The following is a 21,992-nucleotide window of genomic DNA, read 5'->3' as shown; positions in this document are numbered from 1 at the left end:
AATATGGAAGATATGAACACGGGCTTCATTCTTTATCAGCCACTCGACTCCCCATTTAACATGACAGAACATTCAGCTATCACTATCCAATTATCATATCAAGTAAAAAACAATGACAGTTGGCTGTTATGTATTATACATCTTAAAACTTGCATTAAGTAGATTGAAGAAGGTTCTTCACAGAGCAATATTGAGTTGGGTCTTTTAAAATATATTTTGGAATTTGTTTAAGAGGTCCCTCTATGAGTAGGTAATGGGAAAATAAGCTACTGGCATAACAAACGCATCCAAAAATTTTGAATTAAATAAGTAAAGCCTTTGTTGTTTCCTTGCTGACAATGTTCTTATATTCTGACTGTTTCATGTTGTGGTAGTTGAGCCTAAAAAGTACTGAAATGTTGAAGGAGTGGATTTTTTAATAATGTGTGAAAAGGCCTGAATTGGTGATATTCTTCAATTAATTTAGTAGTTTCCATTTACGAATTGAAATGTAAAGCACATTGGTTAGCAGGAATCATGAAACATTAAAATGGTCTCCAAGCAATCACATCTGGTACTTTTTTTAAAAAATTGCATTTAATACTGGTCTTTTTGATGAAAATGATCTATTGTAGGAGAATTGAACTACGACATGTTTAACACCCTGTTAGCTAATTCAAAACCTGCCCTCCATCTCATTTGCAGAAATATCACCTTCCCAGGTCTTTCAATATAATGCAGTAAGAGTTTTAACAACACCAGGTTAAAGTCCAACAGGTTTATTTGGTAGCAAATGCCATTAGTTTTCGGAGCGCTGCTCCTTCATCAGATTGAATGGATATCTGCTCCTAATCAAGGCATGATGTGGAGATGCCGGCGTTGAACTGGGGTGAACACAGTAAGAAGTCTCACAACACCAGGTTAAAGTCCAACAGGTTTATTTGGTAGCAAATACCATAAGCTTTCGGAGCACTGCTCCTTCGTCAGATGGAGTGGAAATGTGCTCTCAAACAGTGCAAACAGACAAAATCAAGTTGCAGAATACTGATTAGAATGCGAATCCTACAACCAGCCAGGTCTTAAAGGTACAGACAATGTGGGTGGAGGGAACATTAAACACAGGTTAAAGAGATGTGTATTGTCTCCAGACAGAACAGCTAGTGAGAATCTGCAAGCCCAGGAGGCAAGCTGTGGGGGTTACTGATAATGTGACATAAATCCAACATCCCGGTTTAGGCCGTCCTCATGTGTGCGGAACTTGGCTATCAGTTTCTGCTCAGCGACTCTGCGCTGTCGTGTGTCGTGAAGGCCGCCTTGGAGAACGCTTACCTGAAGATCCAAGGCTGAATGCCCGTTACTGCTGAAGTGCTCCCCCACAGGAAGAGAACAGTCTTGCCTGGTGATTGTCGAGCGGTGTTCATTCATCCGTTGTCGTAGCGTCTGCATGGTTTCCCCAATGTACCATGCCTCGGGACATCCTTTCCTGCAGAGTATCAGGTAGACAATGTTGGCCGAGTTGCAAGAGTAGGTACCATGTACCTGGTAGATGGTGTTCCCACGTGAGATGATGGCATCCATGTCGATGATCCGGCACGTCTTGCAGAGGTTGCTGTGGCAGGGTTGTGTGGTGTCGTGGTCACTGTTACAAGGCATACAGAGACATACAGGTGTCTTGTATGCCTTGTTTATGAGCAGATATCCATTCCATCTGATGAAGGAGCAGTGCTCCGAAAGCTAATGGCATTTGCTACCAAATAAACCTGTTGGACTTTAACCTGGTGTTGTTAAAACTCTTACTGTGTTTACCCCAGTCCAACGCCGGCATCTCCACATCATGATTTTCAATATAATGACCATCCAGCCTATATTTCCAGAGGTTTTCTTTCTATGAGCCTTGATGTTAAGCTTTAAACTACAATCATAAGAAGTCTGATACTTCGTTGGTTTCCAACATTAATTTTCTGGTGACCACATGTAAGAGGCCTTTAGTTTTCTATGATTTTGCTTAGAATTGACAGAGCCACATTCCCCCTTCATTGCAGAAGATGACCTTTAAATTGAAGCACTTGTATGGTCAGTTGACAGGATATCTGTATTTTCTCCCCCAGACTAGTGAATTAAATTAATTTAAGAATGGAATTGCCCTCAAATTCTGTTAACAGAGTCATGTTATTGAGAAATAAATAAAATTTAAGAAACTATGCTCAAGTTCTCTTGCTATGAAGGCCAACATACCATTTGCCTTCTTTACTGCCTGCTGTACTTGCGCGCTTACTTTCAACTCTGGGGAGGAACAGGGCTTTTCTGCAGACAGCAGTGTATCAAGAGATTTTGATGATGAGATTGAAATAAATAACTACTATTTTACAAGATATCATACACTTCCTCATTTATTGCACGTACAAATAATAACAAGCAATAAAACATTCAATCCGACTTGCAATGTTGATGTCTGAATGTGATCAACTGATGATCACAAATGGTACTTTTGTTCTTGTGTGTCTGCATTTACGCTCTAGAGTACTCTCTTCAGTTGGATCTCAAATAATAATGAGACAGTACTGGAATGAGATAGAGAATCTGGTGAACTGGTGCGGCAATAATAATCTCTCCCTCAATGTCAACAAAACGAAGGAGATTGTCATCGACTTCAGTAAGGGTAAAGGGGAACATGCCCCTGTCAACATCAATGGGGATGAAGTAGAAAGGGTCAAGAGCTTCAAGTTTTTAGATCACCAACAACCTTTCCTGGTCCCCCCCATGCCGACACTATAGTTAAGAAAGCCCACCAACGCCTCTACTTTCTCAGAAGACTAAGGAAATTTGGCATGCCAGCTATGACTCTCTCCAACTTTTACAGATGCCCCATAGAAAGCATTCTTTCTAGTTGTATCACAGCTTGGTATGGCTCCTGCTCTGTCCAAGACCACAAGGAACTACAAAAGGTCATGAATGTAGCCCAATCCATCTCGCAAACTAGCCTCCCATCCATTGACTCTGTCTACACTTCCCGCTGCCTTGGCAAAGCAGCCAGCATAATTAAAGACCCCACGCAGCCCAGACATTCTCTCTTCCACCTTCTTTCTTCAGGAAAAAGATACAAAAGTCTGAGGTCACGTACCAACCGACTCAAGAGCAGCTTCTTCCCTGCTGCTATCAAACTTTTGAATAGACTTACCTTGCATTAAGTTGATCTTTCTCTATACCCTAGCTATGACTGTAACACTACATTTTGCACCCTCTCCTTTCCTTCTCCCTTATGTACTCTATGAACGGTATGCTTTGTCTGTTTAGCACGCAAGAAACAATGGCCGCGATTCTCCCATCTGCGTCTGCCACTTTTCTGGCAGGTCTGGCCGGGAGATGCGCCATTTTGCGGGGTCCCAGCCAGTTTTTTCGGCCCACGCGCACCTCGCAGCTGGAAAAAATTGGTGCTGCCGGGAACGCGCTGAAAATCGGGTCGCTGTTTAACATGAGCCTACATACCTTTGCATGCCATTAACGGACTCCACATGGCAATCTCCACCCACGTTTGCGTCTCCCAACTCTTTGGAGTGGTGTAATTTTGACGCGAATCAGAACAGGTATTTAAGAGTTGCAACCTGGCGTTGCAGCCTTGAACTGGCGTGAGGAGGTAAGTGCTGTGAGCAGAGCACGGGGGTTGTTGCAGGCTGGCCATGGAGATGCCTGGTGGCCTTTCTCCTGCTGCCTTCACATTTTGGCCCATTGACTAGTGACATTTGGGGGTGGGGGGGCTTCCATTTCCTCACAGCTCCATGGGCGAGGTTCCATCAGGGAGTCCCACTGCCTCCTCCGCCCCCACACCCCCATCCCCAGCAGCGCTGAGGCTGACTGTGGGAAGCAACTTCGAGGGCTCCCACTCCCCGCCACCCCCCACCCCCTCTCCAAGCAGCACAGGCTGACTGTGGGAAGCAGCCTCAAGGGCTCCTACTCCCCTCCACAGCACTGTGCAGTGGCATTGTCTTTCTGCGGGGTGTGGTCAAGGACTCTACTAAGTGCTGGTGTTGCGGGGTGGGGGAGGAGTGTACCATGTGCTGACTGAGGCCTAACCAGATGAAGCAGCTGCTGCTCCAGGCCAGTTTGCAGAGGTTCAGACATGGACTGAATGGAATCTGCTGTCACTGGGCACACATCTGGTGCTGATTTGCAGTCTGTCCCTGCCCTGTGACACAGACCAGCAACACATGCCTGTAACAGATGCTGCAGTTGCACACATAGCAATGGCTCAAGGGTGTGCATTGCCCACGTCTGCACACTGACCTGCATAATCTGTGCCAGCATTTGTCATGATGGGAATCTCACACAACCCTAATCGGGCCACGCATGGCACCATGGATTGCCAGCTCCCACAAGTGGGGATGCTGGCCCAAATGAGGGATTGGGGTGGTACTGGGTCCATGCAGCCAATAGTCATAATCCGTCATTCTATGCTTTTTCCAAACCCCACTGTGCAGATGGATCTCGGTTTGCTTGACATGGAGCTGGCCATGTTGGTGGCAGCCGGGGCGGAGGAGGAGGCAGCGGCTCAGGAGGTGGCGGGCGTGGAGAGACCACCGCAAGAGGAGCCACCACCAGATCCTCAGGAAGGCTGAGAACCAGGGGGTGGGTGAGCAAGCTCCCGAGAGCGTGCACAGAAGGCGGAGGATGTTGAGGCCAAGGAGGTACAGGCCCCACAATTCCTTCAAGGCCCTCTCGGAGGAGATATGCTGGCATCGGCTGCGCTTGTCCAAGACCATGGTGCATCACACTTATGAGGTGCTCTCACACCTGGTACCTCGGGGGAGCGGCGGCCATCCGCTCCCTGTGGACGTGAAGGTGATGGCAGCCCTCAATTTCTATGCCTCTGGGTCATTCCAGGCTTGATGTGGAGATGCCGGCGTTGGACTGGGGTAAACACAGTAAGAAGTTTAACAACACCAGTTAAAGTCCAACAGGTTTATTTGGTAGCAAAAGCCACACAAGCTTTCGGAGCCTTAAGCCCCTTCTTCAGGTGAGTGGGAATTCTGTTCACAAATAGGGCATATAAAGACACAAACTCAATTTACATGAATGATGGTTGGAATGTGAATACATACAGCTAATCAAGTCTTTAAGATACAAACAATCGTAGCCCTCCGTATACACAGGATCTGCTCGGATGAGGAGGATCGCAACAGACACCTCCAGACGCTGAAAGATGCCCTCATAAGAACAGGATATGGCGCTCGACTCATCGATCGACAGTTCCGATGCACCACAGCGAAAAACCGCACCGACCTCCTCAGAAGACAAACACGGGACATGGTGGACAGAGTACCCTTCGTCATCCAGTACTTCCCCGAGTGGAAAAGCTATGGCATCTCCTCCGGAGCCTTCAACATGTCATTGATGAAGACGAACATTTCGCCAAGGCCACCCCCACACCCCCACTTCTTGCCTTCAAACAACCGCACAACCTCAAACAGACCATTGTCCGCAGCAAACTACCCAGCCTTCAGGAGAACAGTGACCATGACACCACACAACCCTGCCACAGCAACCTCTGCAAGACGTGCCGGATCATCGACACAAATGCCATCATCTCACGTGAGAACACCATCCACCAGGTACACGGTACATATTCTTGCAACTCGGCCAACGTTGTCTACCTGATATGCTGTGGAGATGCCGGCGTTGGACTGGGGTAAACACAGTAAGAAGTTTAACAACACCAGGTTAAAGTCCAACAGGTTTATTTGGTAGCAAAAGCCACACAAGCTTTCGAGGCTCGAAAGCTTGTGTGGCTTTTGCTACCAAATAAACCTGTTGGACTTTAACCTGGTGTTGTTAAACTTCTTACTGTGTTTACCTGATATGCTGCAGGAAAGGATGTCCCGAGGCATGGTACATTGGGGAAACTATGCAGACGCTACGACAACGGATGAATGAACACCGCTCGACAATCACCAGGCAAGACTGTTCTCTTCCTGTTGGGGAGCACTTCAGCGATCACGGGCATTCGGCCTCTGATCTTCGGATAAACGTTCTCCAAGGCGGCCTTCACGACACACGACAGCGCAGAGTCGCTGAGCAGAAACTGATAGTCAAGTTCCGCACACATGAGGACGGCCTCAACCGGGATATTGGGTTCATGTCACACTATTTGTAATCCCCACAGCTTGTCTGGACCTATAGAGTCTCACTGGCTGTCCTGTCTGGAGACAATACACATCTCTTTAGCCTGTTTTGATGCTCTCTCCACTCACATTGTTTGTATCTTAAAGACTTGATTAGTTGTAAGTATTCGCATTCCAACCATTATTCTGTAAATTGAGTTTGTGTCTTTATATGCCCTGTTTGTGAACAGAATTCCCACTCACCTGAAGAAGGGGCTTATGGCTCCGAAAGCTTGTGTGGCTTTTGCTACCAAATAAACCTGTTGGACTTTAACCTGGTGTTGTTAAACTTCTTACTGTGTTCATTCCAGGCTCCCAGTGGTGACCTAGCTGGTATCTCCCAGGCCTCCGTGCACAGATGTGTGCAACAAGTCACAGATACCCTGTATGCCCGGGCAGGACAGTTCATTAAATTTGATGTGGACCGTGCACAACAGGAAGCCCAGGCTCTTGGCTTCGCCTCCATCGCCGGGATCCCAAATGTGCAGGACGCAGTGGATGGCACACACATCGCCTTGTGGGCCCTCCATGCAGGGCCGCAGCGATTTGCGAACCAGAAGGGATTCCACTCCCTGAACGTTCAAATCGTCTGCAACCATTGGCTCAAGATCATGCAGGTCGATGCACGACACCCAGCATTTGTGGTCTGGCAGTCGGACATCCCTGGGCTCTTTGAAGATCAGCCCACCTCCCGGGATGGCTACTGGGTGACAAGAGATACCCGCTGAAGTCATGGCTGATGGCGCTTGTGCGGAGGCCCCAGACCGAGGCGGAGACCTGCTATAACAAGGCTCATGCAGCCACCCAGCCCGTCGTTGCGCAGTGCATCGGCCTGCTGAAGATGCGGTTCTGCTGCTTGGACCGCTCTGGGGGGGACCCTCCAGTTATGACCCTGTGCGTGCTTCACACATCATTATCGTTTGTTGCGCTCTGCACAACATCACCCAGCAGCAGGGAGATAGCTGGAGGAGGAGGAGCGGCGAGGTGGGCGCCCCACCACATGAAGAGCCGGAGGAGAGGTGGCGGGCGGCAATGGCAGGTATCCGGCATGGAAGATCAGTGAGGGACACATTGATTGCAGCCCGCTTCACTGAGCTGGTGCTGCACAGTGAGGGGGGTGCAACCAACACACATCCACCACACCCCAGGAGCAAGTGCAGCCACTATTCCCCCTCCGAACCGACCTGGGCCCTCGAACCATCACATCACCCTTCCCCAGCCTCTGTCATCCCACCACCCTTTCCCCTAGAGACATCCGACTCTATTAATGTGCTGGCAATGATTGTGAGTCTTGTTTGAAGGCTTGAGGATGATGCTCACGTAGGGGTGCGTGCGTGTCATTAGTCACAGCATGATGTGCAATCAACAGTTTGTTGTGCTCGTAGCATACATGATTCCCAAACCCTGACTAATGCTGACCTTCACCCATGCCCTCTACTGAACTACAACTTTCTACCTTTGTGCTGTCTACTGCTTCTAGATGCTATTCCGGGATGCACATCGGAGATGGAGGTGTCCAGCTGTGATGCATGCCCCATTGCCTGTGATGTCCTTGGCGGATGTCCCCTGGGTGGCTGGGACCTGGAGGGCTCTTGCTGACTTGCGGATGACACTGTTTCGGTGCCACCTTGTTCATCTTGCTGGCCCTGAGATGGCCCGGTGTGAGGAAGGGGGGAATCAGAAGGTCTCTGGACGTCCGGGATCTCCTGGGTGGAAGACCCTGGCATGGGCTCAAGCCCTTCCTCCTCCCTTGGGGTACCCAGAGGCCCCGGGGGCACTCCATGGGATGCCAGGATAGCTGGACTGAGCTCCAGAAGCTCTGCCTTCACCTGGCTCTGCCAGTCCTGGAGGCTTAGATGCGTCTGCCCCATGATGTGTGATCCCTCAGCCCTGGCCCTCTGAGACTCGGCCAAGCTCCAGAGCCCCTCCACCAAAGCATTTTGTGAGCAAGCCAGGCTCTGGAGCCCCTCAGCAGTAGCTCTGTGACCCTGGGCTAAGTTGTCGAGGCTCACAGCCATGGCCTGCTGTGTCTCCAGAATGTCAGCGAGAGTTCCTGCCATAGCCAGCAGTGTCTCCCACATGCCCCCGACGCCCATGGCCATTGAATGCCGTGCCTGCTGGATGCAGGAAACATACTCGCCCGTAGTGTCTCCAGGATGGCCTGGACCCTGTCACCTATGACGACAGACCCTTGAGCCAGACTTTCCACTGCGGTCGCTACCCATGCAGTGTTGGCCTGGTTCTCACGTTATGTCGGCACCACCTCCTGCAACAGCACTCTGTTGGACTCCCCTAAACAGCCTTGCAGTCGCAGCATGGTTGCTGACAGCCCTTCCACAATTCCCTGGGTTTCCTGATGCATCTCCACCAGCCTTGGGAGGAACAAACTCAGAGGCCCAGCAGCTGGCTTGAAGACAGCTGAATCCTTGCCTCCTGCAGACCTCCGTGTGCCCAAGCCTTTGGATGTGCCCGCCTCCACCCGATGTACATCAGTGGCTATGATGTGCTCACCAGATCGTGACCTAGAAGCCTCAACACTAAAGGTACCCACCATGGTGCTCATCTCTGTGTTGGTGGGTTGTGTAGTACATGCTGGTGACACTTCAGTGGTGCTGTCCTTGAAGGATTTCTCAGTGCCTCCCTCCAAAGTGTCATCCAGGGGGTCGTGGGCAGTTTGCTCCAGAGCTGCAGGCGTGGCGGCAACACCCAAAGGGCCAGGTTCCTCTGGGTCCAGAGCTGGAAAAGAAAAACACATTAGGAGGAGGGAGGCAAAACATTCCATGCAGCATCGCACTTACTTAGAGGAGGACCAAGGTTGAGGGTATGCTTCTGCTCACTTGCATGCTGGACGCCGACGTGGCTGTCAGTGATCATTCGGGATGGCCCATCATCCCCTGCCAGCTCCGTGGCACGCTCCTCAAAGCAACTCAGCTGCCGCAGGTCAGGCACACCATCACCAGTCTGTGTCGTCTCATGTACATTGTGAATGTTCTTTTCCTGTGGGAACATAAAGTGTATAGCAAGCATTAACATATTGCAGTGCATAGTGCGCAATGCGTGCCTGTGTCTCGGGCGTTGTGCTGACAGTTTTGGGGAAAGTGGTCACCACTGAAGGGTGCTCGTTGAGGGGTGAGGGGAAGGGGTTAGATTCTGTTCCTGGGGGAAGGGTCGCTTGTCGCATGCCCTTCAGGTATCTAAACAGGGATTGAGATCCGTGCCAAGCATGTGCACGGTTCCAAGAGGGGTGCTCACTCACCCTTGCTGCTTTTGCGGCGCTGCCTGCCAGAGTGCGGTGTCAGGCTCCTGGCATTCACCACTTCTGCCACCTCCTCCCACAATGCCATGGCGGATGCACCCCTTGGCCTAGGGCCCTGGCCGGGGAACAGACGATGACACCTCTCCTCCACGGCATCAAGCAGGAGCTCCTGGTCTACCTCCGAGAATTGGGGAACAGGTTTCCGTGCAGCCAGCTTTGTGGCGTGACTGGCTGTGTGTCCATTCCTGCAGCTTATATACAGCTCTGGCTTATTAGGGGAGTGCAGGTGCAGTGAGTGTGGCCAGTCAAGGGCCCGTTGGCAACATTTACTTGTGAAAGATTTTGAAAGCTGTTGAGTGTCATACATCCCTCAGAGTGCTGATTGGCTGCCATTCGATAGGCTGCTGAGTCAGCAGGGGGGGGGGGGTTGCAACACTCAGGGCTCCTAATCGATTAGCTGCTGTGTCCAGGGGAGGTGCAATACTCAGGGCTCCTAATCGATTAGCTGCTGTGTCCAGGGGGGGTGCAATATTCAAGGCTCCCATTCAAGAGAGGGAATGATCACAAGGTAGGGTTGTGCATGTCAGCACAATGCTAGTTCTCTGCAGGGCAGCAGTGAGGACAGTATGTTCAAGAGATGGAGGGATTGCGTTCCTGCATTATCCGGATCCATGGGGGCATGGGGTGAATAGGTAGCCATGTCTGTGAGTGGGGGGAGATGGGGGGAGGGGGGGAATAGCAGCGATGCCTCTGTTGTGGGAGCCAGCAATGAGACCAGCGATGTGTGTGGAGGGGTTGTCGGGGCAGCGATGTGTGTGGGGTTTTGATGGCACTGATTTGGATGCTGGGAGGTCCTTTCCGCGATCTCCCAGCGATATCGGCATACCCGGGTTCCCGCTCCATCCTGCCGATTTCAGGCTCTTTGGCTCGGCCCCCCCGAGCACTTAATGAGATTCACAACTGGGTCCTCTGCATTGCACAGAGTGCGGAGATTCAGTGAGAAGTTGACCTGTCAGAACTGACGCGATCTAGACCAGTTTTGCCGCCAATTCAGCACTTTTGGGAGAATCGTGGCCAATACTTTTCACTGTGTACCAATACATGAGATAATAATAAATCAAATCAAAAAACTCGACTCATGAATAGGATGTTTATAAAGACATTTAAATATCAGGAGTAATTTTACTACTATAATAACCTGAAACTATTAAACATTTGTACAGGCAACATATTATCCCTTTTCCCTCCTATTCTCTTATCCTCCCTTTAATTTTACACGTTGTTTTTCAAATTAAGTTGCTCCATTCTACCAATTTTAACCTGTTCCTTTTATACAGTTTGAACTCCCCTCATCCTACTTTTATTCTTCCTCTCTCTGCTCTTATTTTGGATATATTTTCACTCAGGTGTTTCATTGGCTAAAAAATATTTTGATTGTTTGTTTTTCCCAGAGGAAAGCCAAGTTTAGAAGTCTTGCATGACCAGATTTGTGAAACAGGAAACATGTCCAAACCTGTAAGACACTGCTAGATCCCACAGTCCGATAGTATCGAGAGATGCAAACATGTCCTCAGGTGCCGAAGGAGTTAATAATGCTGCACAGCGAAGCCTTTATCTTTAAATAATTGAGTGGTATTTATAATCCTTAATTATAATTTCTACAGTTGTATGCTGACTCGTGACAGTAAAAGGATATTTCTGTGGGGAGCTGAGGCTCAATATGTTCCATGCTGATGTGTGGCTGATAAATCCTCTTAACGCAAACTCGTTACCATGGTAAAGAATTGTGCCTAATTTTATTGCACTACACTCCTCATTAATCTCTGTGTATGTTGTGTATCCAACTCCAATTTTGGTTGCCATCTCTTTTCCCTTTCTTAAACTGGCAATTTAGACCCATGAACTGAAAGGCCTTTTTTATATACCAAACATGAACTGAACTGGAATTTTTGATCACAGTTCTAAGACAAATGTGCTGAAATAAACTATTTTATAATATTGAAAAGCGAGTGCATAATTTTTGCATTTGATTCCATCGTGGAGGATAACAGTGCTTTAGAAACGAAATGATTTTAGGCCATCTTTGGCACAAGCCATTGCAGCTGTCCCACAGCACCATACCATAATCCCTGCTGGGAATACATCACAGGTAATTAAACTCTGATTAGTGAGGAAAACGATGCTTCATTTCCTATCTTAGACGAAGTAACATTACCAAAGGTCGAAGACAGAATTGGTTCCAAAGTCTGGACGATTCTATACTGACTGCCTTTTGAGAGCTAAACAAGATTTGCTGCTCTGCACTGGAACAGGGATCTTATTCACTATCATAGTATCACTTCACTTCATAGCACAATGCAAAGTGTAACTGAGAATATGGCAGGTTACATCCAAAGTAAAAGCACCTGCTTTTCTTAAATGCTCAGATAGCCGCGTCTCCGCCTGTTCGGCTACACTGAGCATGGCCAATATACCTAACCACCATAACGTCTTTCAGACTGTGGGAGGAAACTAACGCAGACACGGGAGAACATGCAGACTCCACACAGACATAGACCCAAACCGGGAATCGAACCCAGGTCCCTGGCGCTGTGAGGCAGCAGAGCGAACCACTGTGCCACCATGCTGCCCAATTTGCTACTCATTGTAAAGGCTGAGGGGATTGAACAAATTAAATCCGCAAAGTGGATGGCCCCTTTAGTCACAGGAACTAATTCAGCATGTGTTGTAATTCTTCAAAGATAAGTAAACTGTTTTCTTTTCAAATGTAGAAGTATTTTTTATGCACAAGCAGAGTTGTTGTGGAGAGAGGTAGCTACGATTGGTAACTCCCATATTTTCCACTTTGCTCCTCTTCTGTACTCCACTTGATGTGCAGTCATGAATCATACGGGGTGGATTCTCAGAGGCTTTTTCCCAGGGCTGAAATGGCCGCTATGAGAGGACACAGGCTTGAGGTGCTGGGGAGTAGGTACAGAGGAGATGTCAGGGGTACGTTTTTCACTCAGAGGGTGGTGGGTGAGTGGAATCGGCTGCCGTCAATGGTGGTGGAGGCAAACTCGATAGGGTCTTTTAAGAGACTTCTGGATGAGTGCATGGGACTTAATAGGATTGAGGGTTATAGGTAAGCCTATATATAGGCCTAGGTAGGTAGGGACATGACCGGCGCAACTGGCCTGTTTGTGCTGTAGTTTTTCTATGTTCTATACAGTAATCCAAACAGAATGGTAGGTAGAATATACTTCAACCCAAACTACGAAAGAAGATTGCACTTTGTCTGCAGTGACAGTGCATTCAGCACATTCTAAATCTTCATATCTAAAAGTGATTGGAGGCAATTTTAACCTAACTCACCCACCAAGAAAGAACCAGAATCAGATGCAACTCTTTGGGTAAAATGGTTGCCACGGTGCTATCTGAAAAGGAACACAAAGTTTTCCTCATATCTTGACCAATATTCCCCCTTTAACTGATATCTTTAGAGACATAGGCCGAATTCTCCGACTGTTAGTGACGGTGGGATTTTCTGGTCCCGCTGCTGACAGCACACCACTGCTGCAGATTTCCTGGCGAGTGGGGTGTAGTCAATGGAAAATGTTACTGACAGTGGCTGGACCAGAAGATCCCGCCGCCAGCGAACGGCACACCACCTTCTGCCAGAAGAAAGATGCCGTGGCGAGGGCAGAGAAATTCCGCCCACTGTAATCTACTGATTTACTGTTGTCTTTGTGAAGCTCTTTAAGTAGGGACAACAAAAGGAATAGAGTTTGTGAGGATAAAGCGTCACCCAATCTGTAACCTAACTGCACAACTCTTCAAATATGAAAATGATACATTGTTAGAAAGCGAATATGTCTCAGATTGTGTTTTTTAATTCATTTATTGGATGCGAGTGTCACTGGCTAAGCCAGCATTTATTGCCCTTCCCTAATTGCCCTTGAACTGAGTGGCTTGTTAAGCCAGGAAGCTGTGGAGACATTTTCAAGGCTGAGATCAACAGATTTTTAATCAGTATAGGAATTAAGGGTTACGGACAGTGGACTTAGTGAGTGTTAAATCAGCCATAATCTTATTAAAGGCAGAGCAGGCTCAAAGGGCTGAATGGCCTACTCCTATTCCTATTTCTTATGGTCTTATTTCAGAGGGCATATAAGAGTCAACCACATTGCTGTGGAGTCTACATTGCTGGTCTGGAGTCATAATGTGGGCCAAAGTTCCTTCCTTAAAGGACATCCATGAACCAGGTGGGTAATGTTGAGGAAAATCCCACAGAGCTGCAGGTCGGTCCCATTTACTTTCCTATGTATAAAAACAATGTCCAGTGGGACATTAAACATTGAATATAAGAAAGGATGTTGCCACTGTTGAGTGTATCCTTGCTGGAAGAACCTGCAGGTAAAAATAAATATTTCAGACTCAAATTACCTTTGGTCTCCCGGAAAAGTCAACGCTCTATTTGGCTTCCTCCTCAGTGTTCTCCTCACCTGAAGGTGCAACAGTTTGTGTTAGGCAATGGTGGCTACCTTAATAAAGTGACTGGCTGTTCTTAATACAGGAACGGCAGTCTTAAACATGCAATAAGACAAAATGTTGTTCAGCAGTTTGACTTTGGTGTAAGAGAAGCATAATGGCTAAACCTGCGTCTGCCCTCAACCACCATCTCTGTTTACTATGGAGTGACACCTTCTGGAATGTGCAATCTGCAGCAGAAACCTGAGCTGTGTCTTTTGTAGGGGTTTTTGTCGCACATATAGCCAGTGATCCAACAATATTGTTATGTTGGCAATTAACTTGTCAGACTGTCAAAGTGACATGCAGGTTTAACATAAAAATTCTGTTACCAAGACAACAATGCTCCTTTAAATTAATAAAAGGATTAAAGGCCATATTAAAATGCCTCTTCAAACATGGTTTGAGAATGGAGCTTTCAGAATAGAGTATGACGTTTAATAAATTAATCATCTGGTATAAAGTGGATGTTGTTCGTCAAGTGTCAGTAGTGTGACACTATTCCTATATGAATAAAATAAAGTGGAATACAAAAAGCTTATTTTCTGCTCACCCTTCATTCTCCCTTTTCTCTCCATCTGTTTTCCATTTTAATGTTATTTTATCCCCTTTGTATTTAAAAGCTTGGTTGAGTCTGTCTAAACTGTTTACACATCAGACCCGTAAAATGAAAAAGAAAGAGGAAATGTTTCCTCCCCTCAGCCTGAGCTGTCTTCGAAGACAGAATGTGTGATGAAAAGCTTTTAAGTTAACTGAGTAATACCTAGTGCCCAGCAACGTGTTTCACACAAGTCTTATCTCGATACATAAATCAGAATTTGACAACTACATTGTGTGAGTCTGCAAGAGAGACTAACTTGATAGCTATCAAGTGTCAAAGTCATGAGTTACCATTTCCCTTGTAAATGGAGATCTTTATCATAAATGCCACCCACTATGGCCTTATCAGTTCAGTTGAGAGTTTTGCATATAGAATGTTCTGCACCTTACCTGTGCCCATAATGCAGAAATATGCTATGCATCAGGGTTTAAAAAAACATGCGATTCACTGACTGATAGAAAAAGAACTTGTATTGATATAGTATTTTTCGTCATGGAGTCATTACAGCACAAAAGGAGACCATTCAGCCCATTGAGCCGAGGCTGGCTTACTGCAGAGCAATCCAATTCAGTCTCATTTCCCTGCTCCATTGCCTTAGCCCTGCAAATTTATTTCCCCAAGGAGCCCATTCAGTTTCCGTTTAAAATCATTCATTGCCTCTGCTTCCACTACCCTCATAGGCAGCAATTTCCAGGTCATTACCTCTTGCTGCACAAAATAAGTTATCCCCCTTACTCTTAGAATTATAGTATCTCTATAGTGCAGAAAGAGGCTATTTGGCCCATCGAGTCTGCAGCTACAACAATCCCAACCAGACCCTATCCCTGTAACCCCACCTATTTACCCTGTTAGTCCACCTGACACTAAGGGGCAATTTAGAATGGCCAATCAACCTAACCTGCGCATCTTTGGACTGTGGGAGGAAACCGGAGCACCCAGAGGAAATCCACGTAAACATAGGGAGAATGTGCAAACTCCATACAGACAATCATCCAAGGCTAGAATTGAACCTGGGTTCCTGGCACTGTGAGGCAGCTGTGCTAACCACTGTGCCGCCGTGTCACCCCATTGTCCAAAATTTTAAATCTATGTCCTCCGGTCCTTCAGCAAATGGTAGGAGCTTTTCTTTGTCTACCTACATAAACCGGTCACAATCTTGTACGCACCTATCAAATCTCCTCTCAATCTCCTTTGTTCTAAGGAGAACAATCCCAGCTCCTCCAACTTAATTTTGTAGCTAAAATTCCTCATCCCTAGAACCATTCTGGTAAATATCATCTGCAACCTCTCAATGACCTTCTCATCTCAAAGAGAATTTCAGCCAAGAAAGTACTCTTTAATTGTGGTCACCTTTGTAAAGTAGGGGAAATGTGATGATAGCCATCTGACACACAACAAGCTCTCTCAAACAGCAGTGAGATACTTGATAACACAATCTGTCTTTATGATGTTGATTCAAGGATAAATATTGGTTACACCACCAGAAGAACACCCTGCTCCTCTTCAACCTGAAAGGATATATCAATTTTACAGCTGCTCTGAAAAGGCAGCACCTAAAGTCCAACATTCCCTCAGTTCTTCACTGAAGTGCCAGCAAAAGTTGTGTGCTCAAGTTCCTGGAGTAGGGTTTTCATACTGCCTTTCAGACTCACAAGGCACTGGGCAAGGTAGTCACTGGCTACCATTGAGCTAAAGCTGACACCAGAAGCCAGACTGCTTTCTCATCCACTCTGTATAACTATCCAGAGGAAAAAAAGATAGGATTAATACCCATATTATTCAAGAGTTCGAGAAAATAAGTATCAGATTTACTAACGTTCACTGTTATAGACCTTCCCTGTCTCACTAGCCTTGACCTCAGCTTCAGCTTTATTTCTAGAGCTTCTATTCTTCTCCTTGTTCCTCTCAACTGCATTAACTTTTGTCTCATCAATGTAGCTTCTGGTCTCCCTGTGACTTCTCTCCCCTTTTATGGCCTATTTGTCCCCTGCCACCAAAGTCCATATCCCACTGCCACCACTCCCTGTGGACAGCACCATAGGGATCAGTTAGTTCTACTTTTGTCACTTGTTAAAGGTGTTCCTTTTAAGTTGAAGTTTTCACAGCATCGCAAGTAAAGTGATTTTGAATACATCTCCTATCTTCTCAGACTACATGGCTACACTGACTACAACTTGCATTTGTAAATGGCTATGTTGATAATCAATAAAAATTGCTGACTGACCTTTCCTTATGTTCATTTTCAGTGTTCCATCTCTCGAGCAAAGTAACTACTGTGGTGCCAGAAAGCTGTCTGCTGATCTTTCTGGGTTTGGGCCTTGGCGGTATTGTCCTTGCAGCTGCCAAGAAACCAGAATACCAGCTGGACCCAGATACCTTCTTTCTCTTTCTTCTGCCACCCATTGTGTTAGACTCGGGGTACTTCATGCCCAGCAGACTCTTCTTTGACAACTTTGGTGCAATTCTGATGTATGCAGCAATTGGCACCCTCTGGAATTCATTTACAACTGGAACAGCACTTTGGGGTGTCAAACTAGCTGGCCTCATGGGTAAGTTGCTGTCTAACATGATTTTTGCTGTGTTTGCCATTTGTCATAGATAAATCCATAGAAACCCTACAGTGCAGAAGGAGGCCATTCAGCGCATCGAGTCTGCAACAACTACAATCCCACTCCAGGTCCTATCCCCACAACCCCACACATTTACCCCGCTAATCCCCCTAGCCTACACATCCCGGGACACTAAGGGGCAATTTAGCATGGCCAATCAACCTAACCCACACATCTTTGGACTGTGGGAAGAAACTGGAGCACCCAGAGGAAACCCACGCAGACACAGGGAGAACATGCAAACTCCTCACAGACAGTGACCCAAGACTGGAATTGAACCTGGATCCCTGTAGCTATGAGGCAGTAGTGCTAACCACTGTGCCACCATGCCTCCCCAATGGATCAATTCACACTGTGGTAGAGATCTGCACTGTATAAAAAAGGTAATGTTAGAGCCTTAAACAGTAGCTGGGCTAATAGTTCCAATAGTTTGTGTATTTCCAGGTCAAACAATTGGGCTCTTTTCTTTCATCAACTTTATGGGGTTGAGTCCATCATTTTGCCTGTTTATTATCAGAGTTGTGCAACTACAATGTATGGAATGAATATATACATGTTCTTTTACTACAGTAATTGGCATTGTTTCTTATTGATTTGAGCTTGCAATTCAGGTCCACTCACAACACTGGTATCTGATAATGTGTCAGTCAGATGGGTTTGAGCCAGAGCACTGAGGAAGGAGCTCTATTAACAGATGATGAACTGTGTTCACGCTGTTAGTCTGCTTCATTCAGTTCTTGATAATAGAAAGCCCTGAAACAGGTAGAATAGCAATTTCGTAAGATGTCTTTTGGCAATAATTGTCTCCTTTTGTGATGCACAATTCTATACTCCTACTCTCCTTGGGGTTAGTTTTAACTCTTAACAATCATGTGAAACAGGCGATATCACCCGTTATACACCTTTCCCCGTTATACTTTTATTTTACATTTTACACCATTGTTGAAGGTGAAAATGATCTCAGCAGGGAGGTTGCACACAAAGGGACATGGGACAGATAAAGCACTGGAACATTGTGGCCCTGCTTCTCCCACTATATAAGATGATGGCAAACTTTTATATAATTAATGGTTCAGCCTCAACTGGAATATTGGACCCTAAGAGAGGACCTAACCATAGCCTCTTGACATTCAGTGGCATTATCATCTCTGAATTCCCCACTATCAACATCCTGGGGGTTACTGTTAACCGGAAACTGAACTGGGCTGGCCATATAAATACTGTGGCGACAAGAGCAGATCAGAGGCTAGGAATCCTGTGGCGAGTAATTCACCTCCTGACTCCCCAAAGCCTGTCCACCAACTACAAGGCACAAGTCAGGAGTGTAATGGAATACTCTCCACTTGCCTGGAGAGACATGAGGAGGAATTTCTTCAGCCAGAGAGTGGTGAATCTGTGGAACTCTTTGCCGCAGAAGGCTGTGGAGGCCAGGTCATACTGTCTTTAAGACAGAGATAGATAGGTTCTTGATTAATAAGGGGATCAGGGGTGATGGAGAAAAGGCAGGAGAGTGGGGATGAGAAAAATATCAGTCATGAATGAATGGTGGAGCAGACCCGATGTGGCCTAATTCTGCTCCTATGTCTTATGGTCTTATGGATAGGTGAAGCTCCAACAACATTCACAGAACATAGAACATTACAGCGCAGTACAGGCCCTTCGGCCCTCAATGTTGCGCCGACCAGTGAAACCAATCTAAAGCCCATCTAACCTACACTATTCCAATATCATCCATATGTTTATCCAATGACCATTTAAATGCCCTTAATGTTGGCGAGTCCACTACTGCTGCAGGCAGGGCATTCCACACCCTTACCACTGTCTGAGTGAAAAACCTACCTCTGACATCTGTCCTATATCTATCACCCCTCAATTTAAAGGTATGTCCCCTCGTGCTAGCTATCACCATCCGAGGAAAAAGGCTCTCACTATCCACCCTATCTAATCCTCTGATCATCTTGTATGCCTCTATTAAGTCATCTCTTAACCTTCTTCTCTCTAATGAAAACAACCTCAAGTCCCTCAGCCTTTCCTCATAAGACCTTCCCACCATACCAGGCAACATCCTAGTAAATCTCCTCTGCATCTTTTCCAATGCATCCACATCCTTCCTATAATGCGGTGACCAGAACTGTACGCAATACTCCAAGTGAGGCCGCACCAGAGTTTTGTACAGCTGCAACATGATCTCCTGGCTCCGAAACTCAATCCCTCTACCAATAAAAGCTAACACTCCGTACGCCTTCTTAACAACCCTATCAACCTGGGTGCCAACTTTCAGGGATCTATGCACATGGACACCGAGATCTCTCTGCTTATCCACACTACCAAGTATCTTACCATTAGCCCAGTACTCTGTAATCCTGTTTCTCCTTCCAAAGTGAATCACACTTTTCCGCATTGAACTCCATTTGCCACCTCTCAGCCCAGCACTGCAGCTTATCTATGTCCCTCTGTAACCTGCAACATCCTTCCGCACTGTCCACAACTTCAGTGACTTTAGTGTCATCCACAAATTTACTAACCCATCCTTCTACGCCCTCATCCAGGTCATTTATAAAAATGACAAACAGCAGTGGCCCCAAAACAGATCCTTGCGGTACACCACTAGTAACTGAACTCCAGGATGAACATTTCCCATCAACCACCACTCTCTGTCTTCTTACAGCCAGCCAATTCCTGATCCAAACCGCGAAATCACCCTCAATCCCATGCCTCCGTATCTTCTGCAATAGCTTACCATGGGGAACCTTATCAAACGCTTTACTGAAATCCATGTACACCACATCAACTGCTTTACCCTCATCCACCTCTTTGGTCACCTTCTCAAAGAACTCAATAAGGTTTGTGAGGCACGACCTACCCTTCACAAAACCATGTTGACTATCCCTAATCAAATTATTCCTCTCTGGATGATTATAAATCCTATCTCTTATAATCCTTTCCAAAACTTTGCCCACAACAGAAGTAAGGCTCACTGGTCTATAATTACCAGGGTTGTCTCTACTCCCCTTCTTGAACAAGGGGACAACATTTGCTTTGCTATCCTCCAGTCTTCTGGCACTATTCCTGTAGACAATAATGACATAAAGATCAAAGCCAAAGCCTCTGCAATCTCCTGCCTAGCCTCCCAGACAATCCTGGGATAAATCCCATCTGGCCCTGGGGACTTATCTATTTTCACACTTTCCAGAATTGCTAACACCTCCTCCTTATGAACCTCAATCCCGTCTAGTCCTATAGCCTGTATCTCAGTATTCTCCTCGACAATATTGTCTTTTTCCTGCGTGAATATTGACGAAAAAGATTCATTTAGCGCCTCTCCTATCTCTTCGGACTCCACGCACAACTTCCCACTACTGTCCTTGACTGGCCCTAATCTTACCCTAGTCATTCTTTTATTCCTGACATACCTATAGAAAGCTTTAGGGTTTTCCTTGATCCTATCTGCCAAAGACTTCTCATGTCCCTCCTGGCTCTTCTTAACTCTCTCTTTGGTCCTTCCTGGCTAACTTGTAACTCTCAAGCGCTCTAACTGAGCCTTCACGTCTCATCTTTACATAAGTCTCCTTCTTCCTCTTCACAAGAGATTCAACTTCTTTAGTAAACCACGGTTCCCTCACTCGACCATTTCCTCCCTGCCTGACAGGTACATACTTTTCAAGGACACCCAGTAGCTGTTCCTTGAACAAGCTCCACATTTCAATTGTATCCATCCCCTGCAGTTTCCTTCTCCAACCTATGCATCCTAAATCTCTCCTAATCGCATCATAATTTCCTTTCCCCCAGCTATAACTCTTGTCCTTTGGTATATACCTATTCCTTTCCATCGCTAAAGTAAACGTAACCGAATTGTGGTCACTATCACCAAAGTGCTCCCCTACCTCCAAATCTAACACCTGGTCTGGTTCATTACCCACTACCAAATCCAATGTGGCCTCGCCTCTTGTTGGCCTATCTACATACTGTGTCAGGAAACCCTCCTGCACACATTGGACAAAACCTGACCCATCTAAAGTACTCAAACTATAGCTTTTCCAGTCAATATTTGCAAAGTTAAAGTCCCCCATAACAACTACCCTGTTACTTTCGCTCCCATCCAGAATCATCTTTGCAATCCTTTCCTCTACATCTCTGGAACTTTTCGGAGGCCTATAGAAAACTCCCAACAGGGTGACCTCGCCTTTCCTGTTTCTAACCTCAGCCCTACTACCTCAGTAGACGAGTCCTCATCAAATGTCCTTTCTGCCATCGTAATACTGTCCTTGACTAACAATGCTACACCTCCACCTCTTTTACCACCTTCCCTGCTCTTACTGAAACATCTAAACCCCAGAACCTGCAACAACCATTCCTATCCCTGCTCTATCTATGCCTCCGAGATGGCCACAACATCGAAGTCCCAGGTACCAACCCATGCTGCAAGTTCACCCACCTTATTCCGGATGCTCCTGACATTGAAGTATACACACTTCAAACCACCTTCCTGCCTGCCAGTACACTCCTGCGATGCTAAAACCTTATCCATGACCTCACTACTCTCAACCTCCTGTACACTGGATCTACAATTCAGGTTCCCAACCCCCTGCTGAATTAGTTTAAACCCTTCCGAAGAGCATTAACAAATTCCACCCCCCCCCCCCAGGATATTGGTACCCCTCTGGTTCAGGTGTAGACCATCCCGTTGGTAGAGGTCCCACCTACCCCAGAATGAGCCCCAATTGTCCAGGTATCTGAATTCCTCCCTCCTCCACCATCCCTGTAGCCACATGTTCAATTGCTCTCTCTCCCTATTCCTCTCCTCGCTAGCACGTGGCACGGGTAACAAACCAGAGATAACAACTCTGTTTGTTCTAGCCCTAAGCTTCCACCCTAACTCCCTG

The 21,992-nt window shown here is 46.7% G+C and overlaps 1 protein-coding gene across 1 annotated transcript in view; it reads left to right on the top strand.

Moving 5' to 3' along the window:
- The window catches only part of slc9a5 (solute carrier family 9 member A5), a 248,476-nt gene that overhangs the window by 86,612 nt on the left and 139,872 nt on the right, over window positions 1-21,992 (top strand). Inside the window, exon 2 of the mRNA XM_078211006.1 lies at window positions 16,747-17,049. Coding sequence (XP_078067132.1) covers window positions 16,747-17,049 — 303 coding nt within the window. The remainder of the gene's footprint in view (window positions 1-16,746; window positions 17,050-21,992) is intronic.

Source organism: Mustelus asterias, chromosome 4 (genome assembly GCF_964213995.1).
Source record: "Mustelus asterias chromosome 4, sMusAst1.hap1.1, whole genome shotgun sequence".
In the NCBI taxonomy this organism is placed as follows: domain Eukaryota; kingdom Metazoa; phylum Chordata; class Chondrichthyes; order Carcharhiniformes; family Triakidae; genus Mustelus; species Mustelus asterias.
The sequence above is the reverse complement of the archived record's forward strand: the minus strand, read 5'-3'. Positions and strand labels throughout refer to the sequence as shown.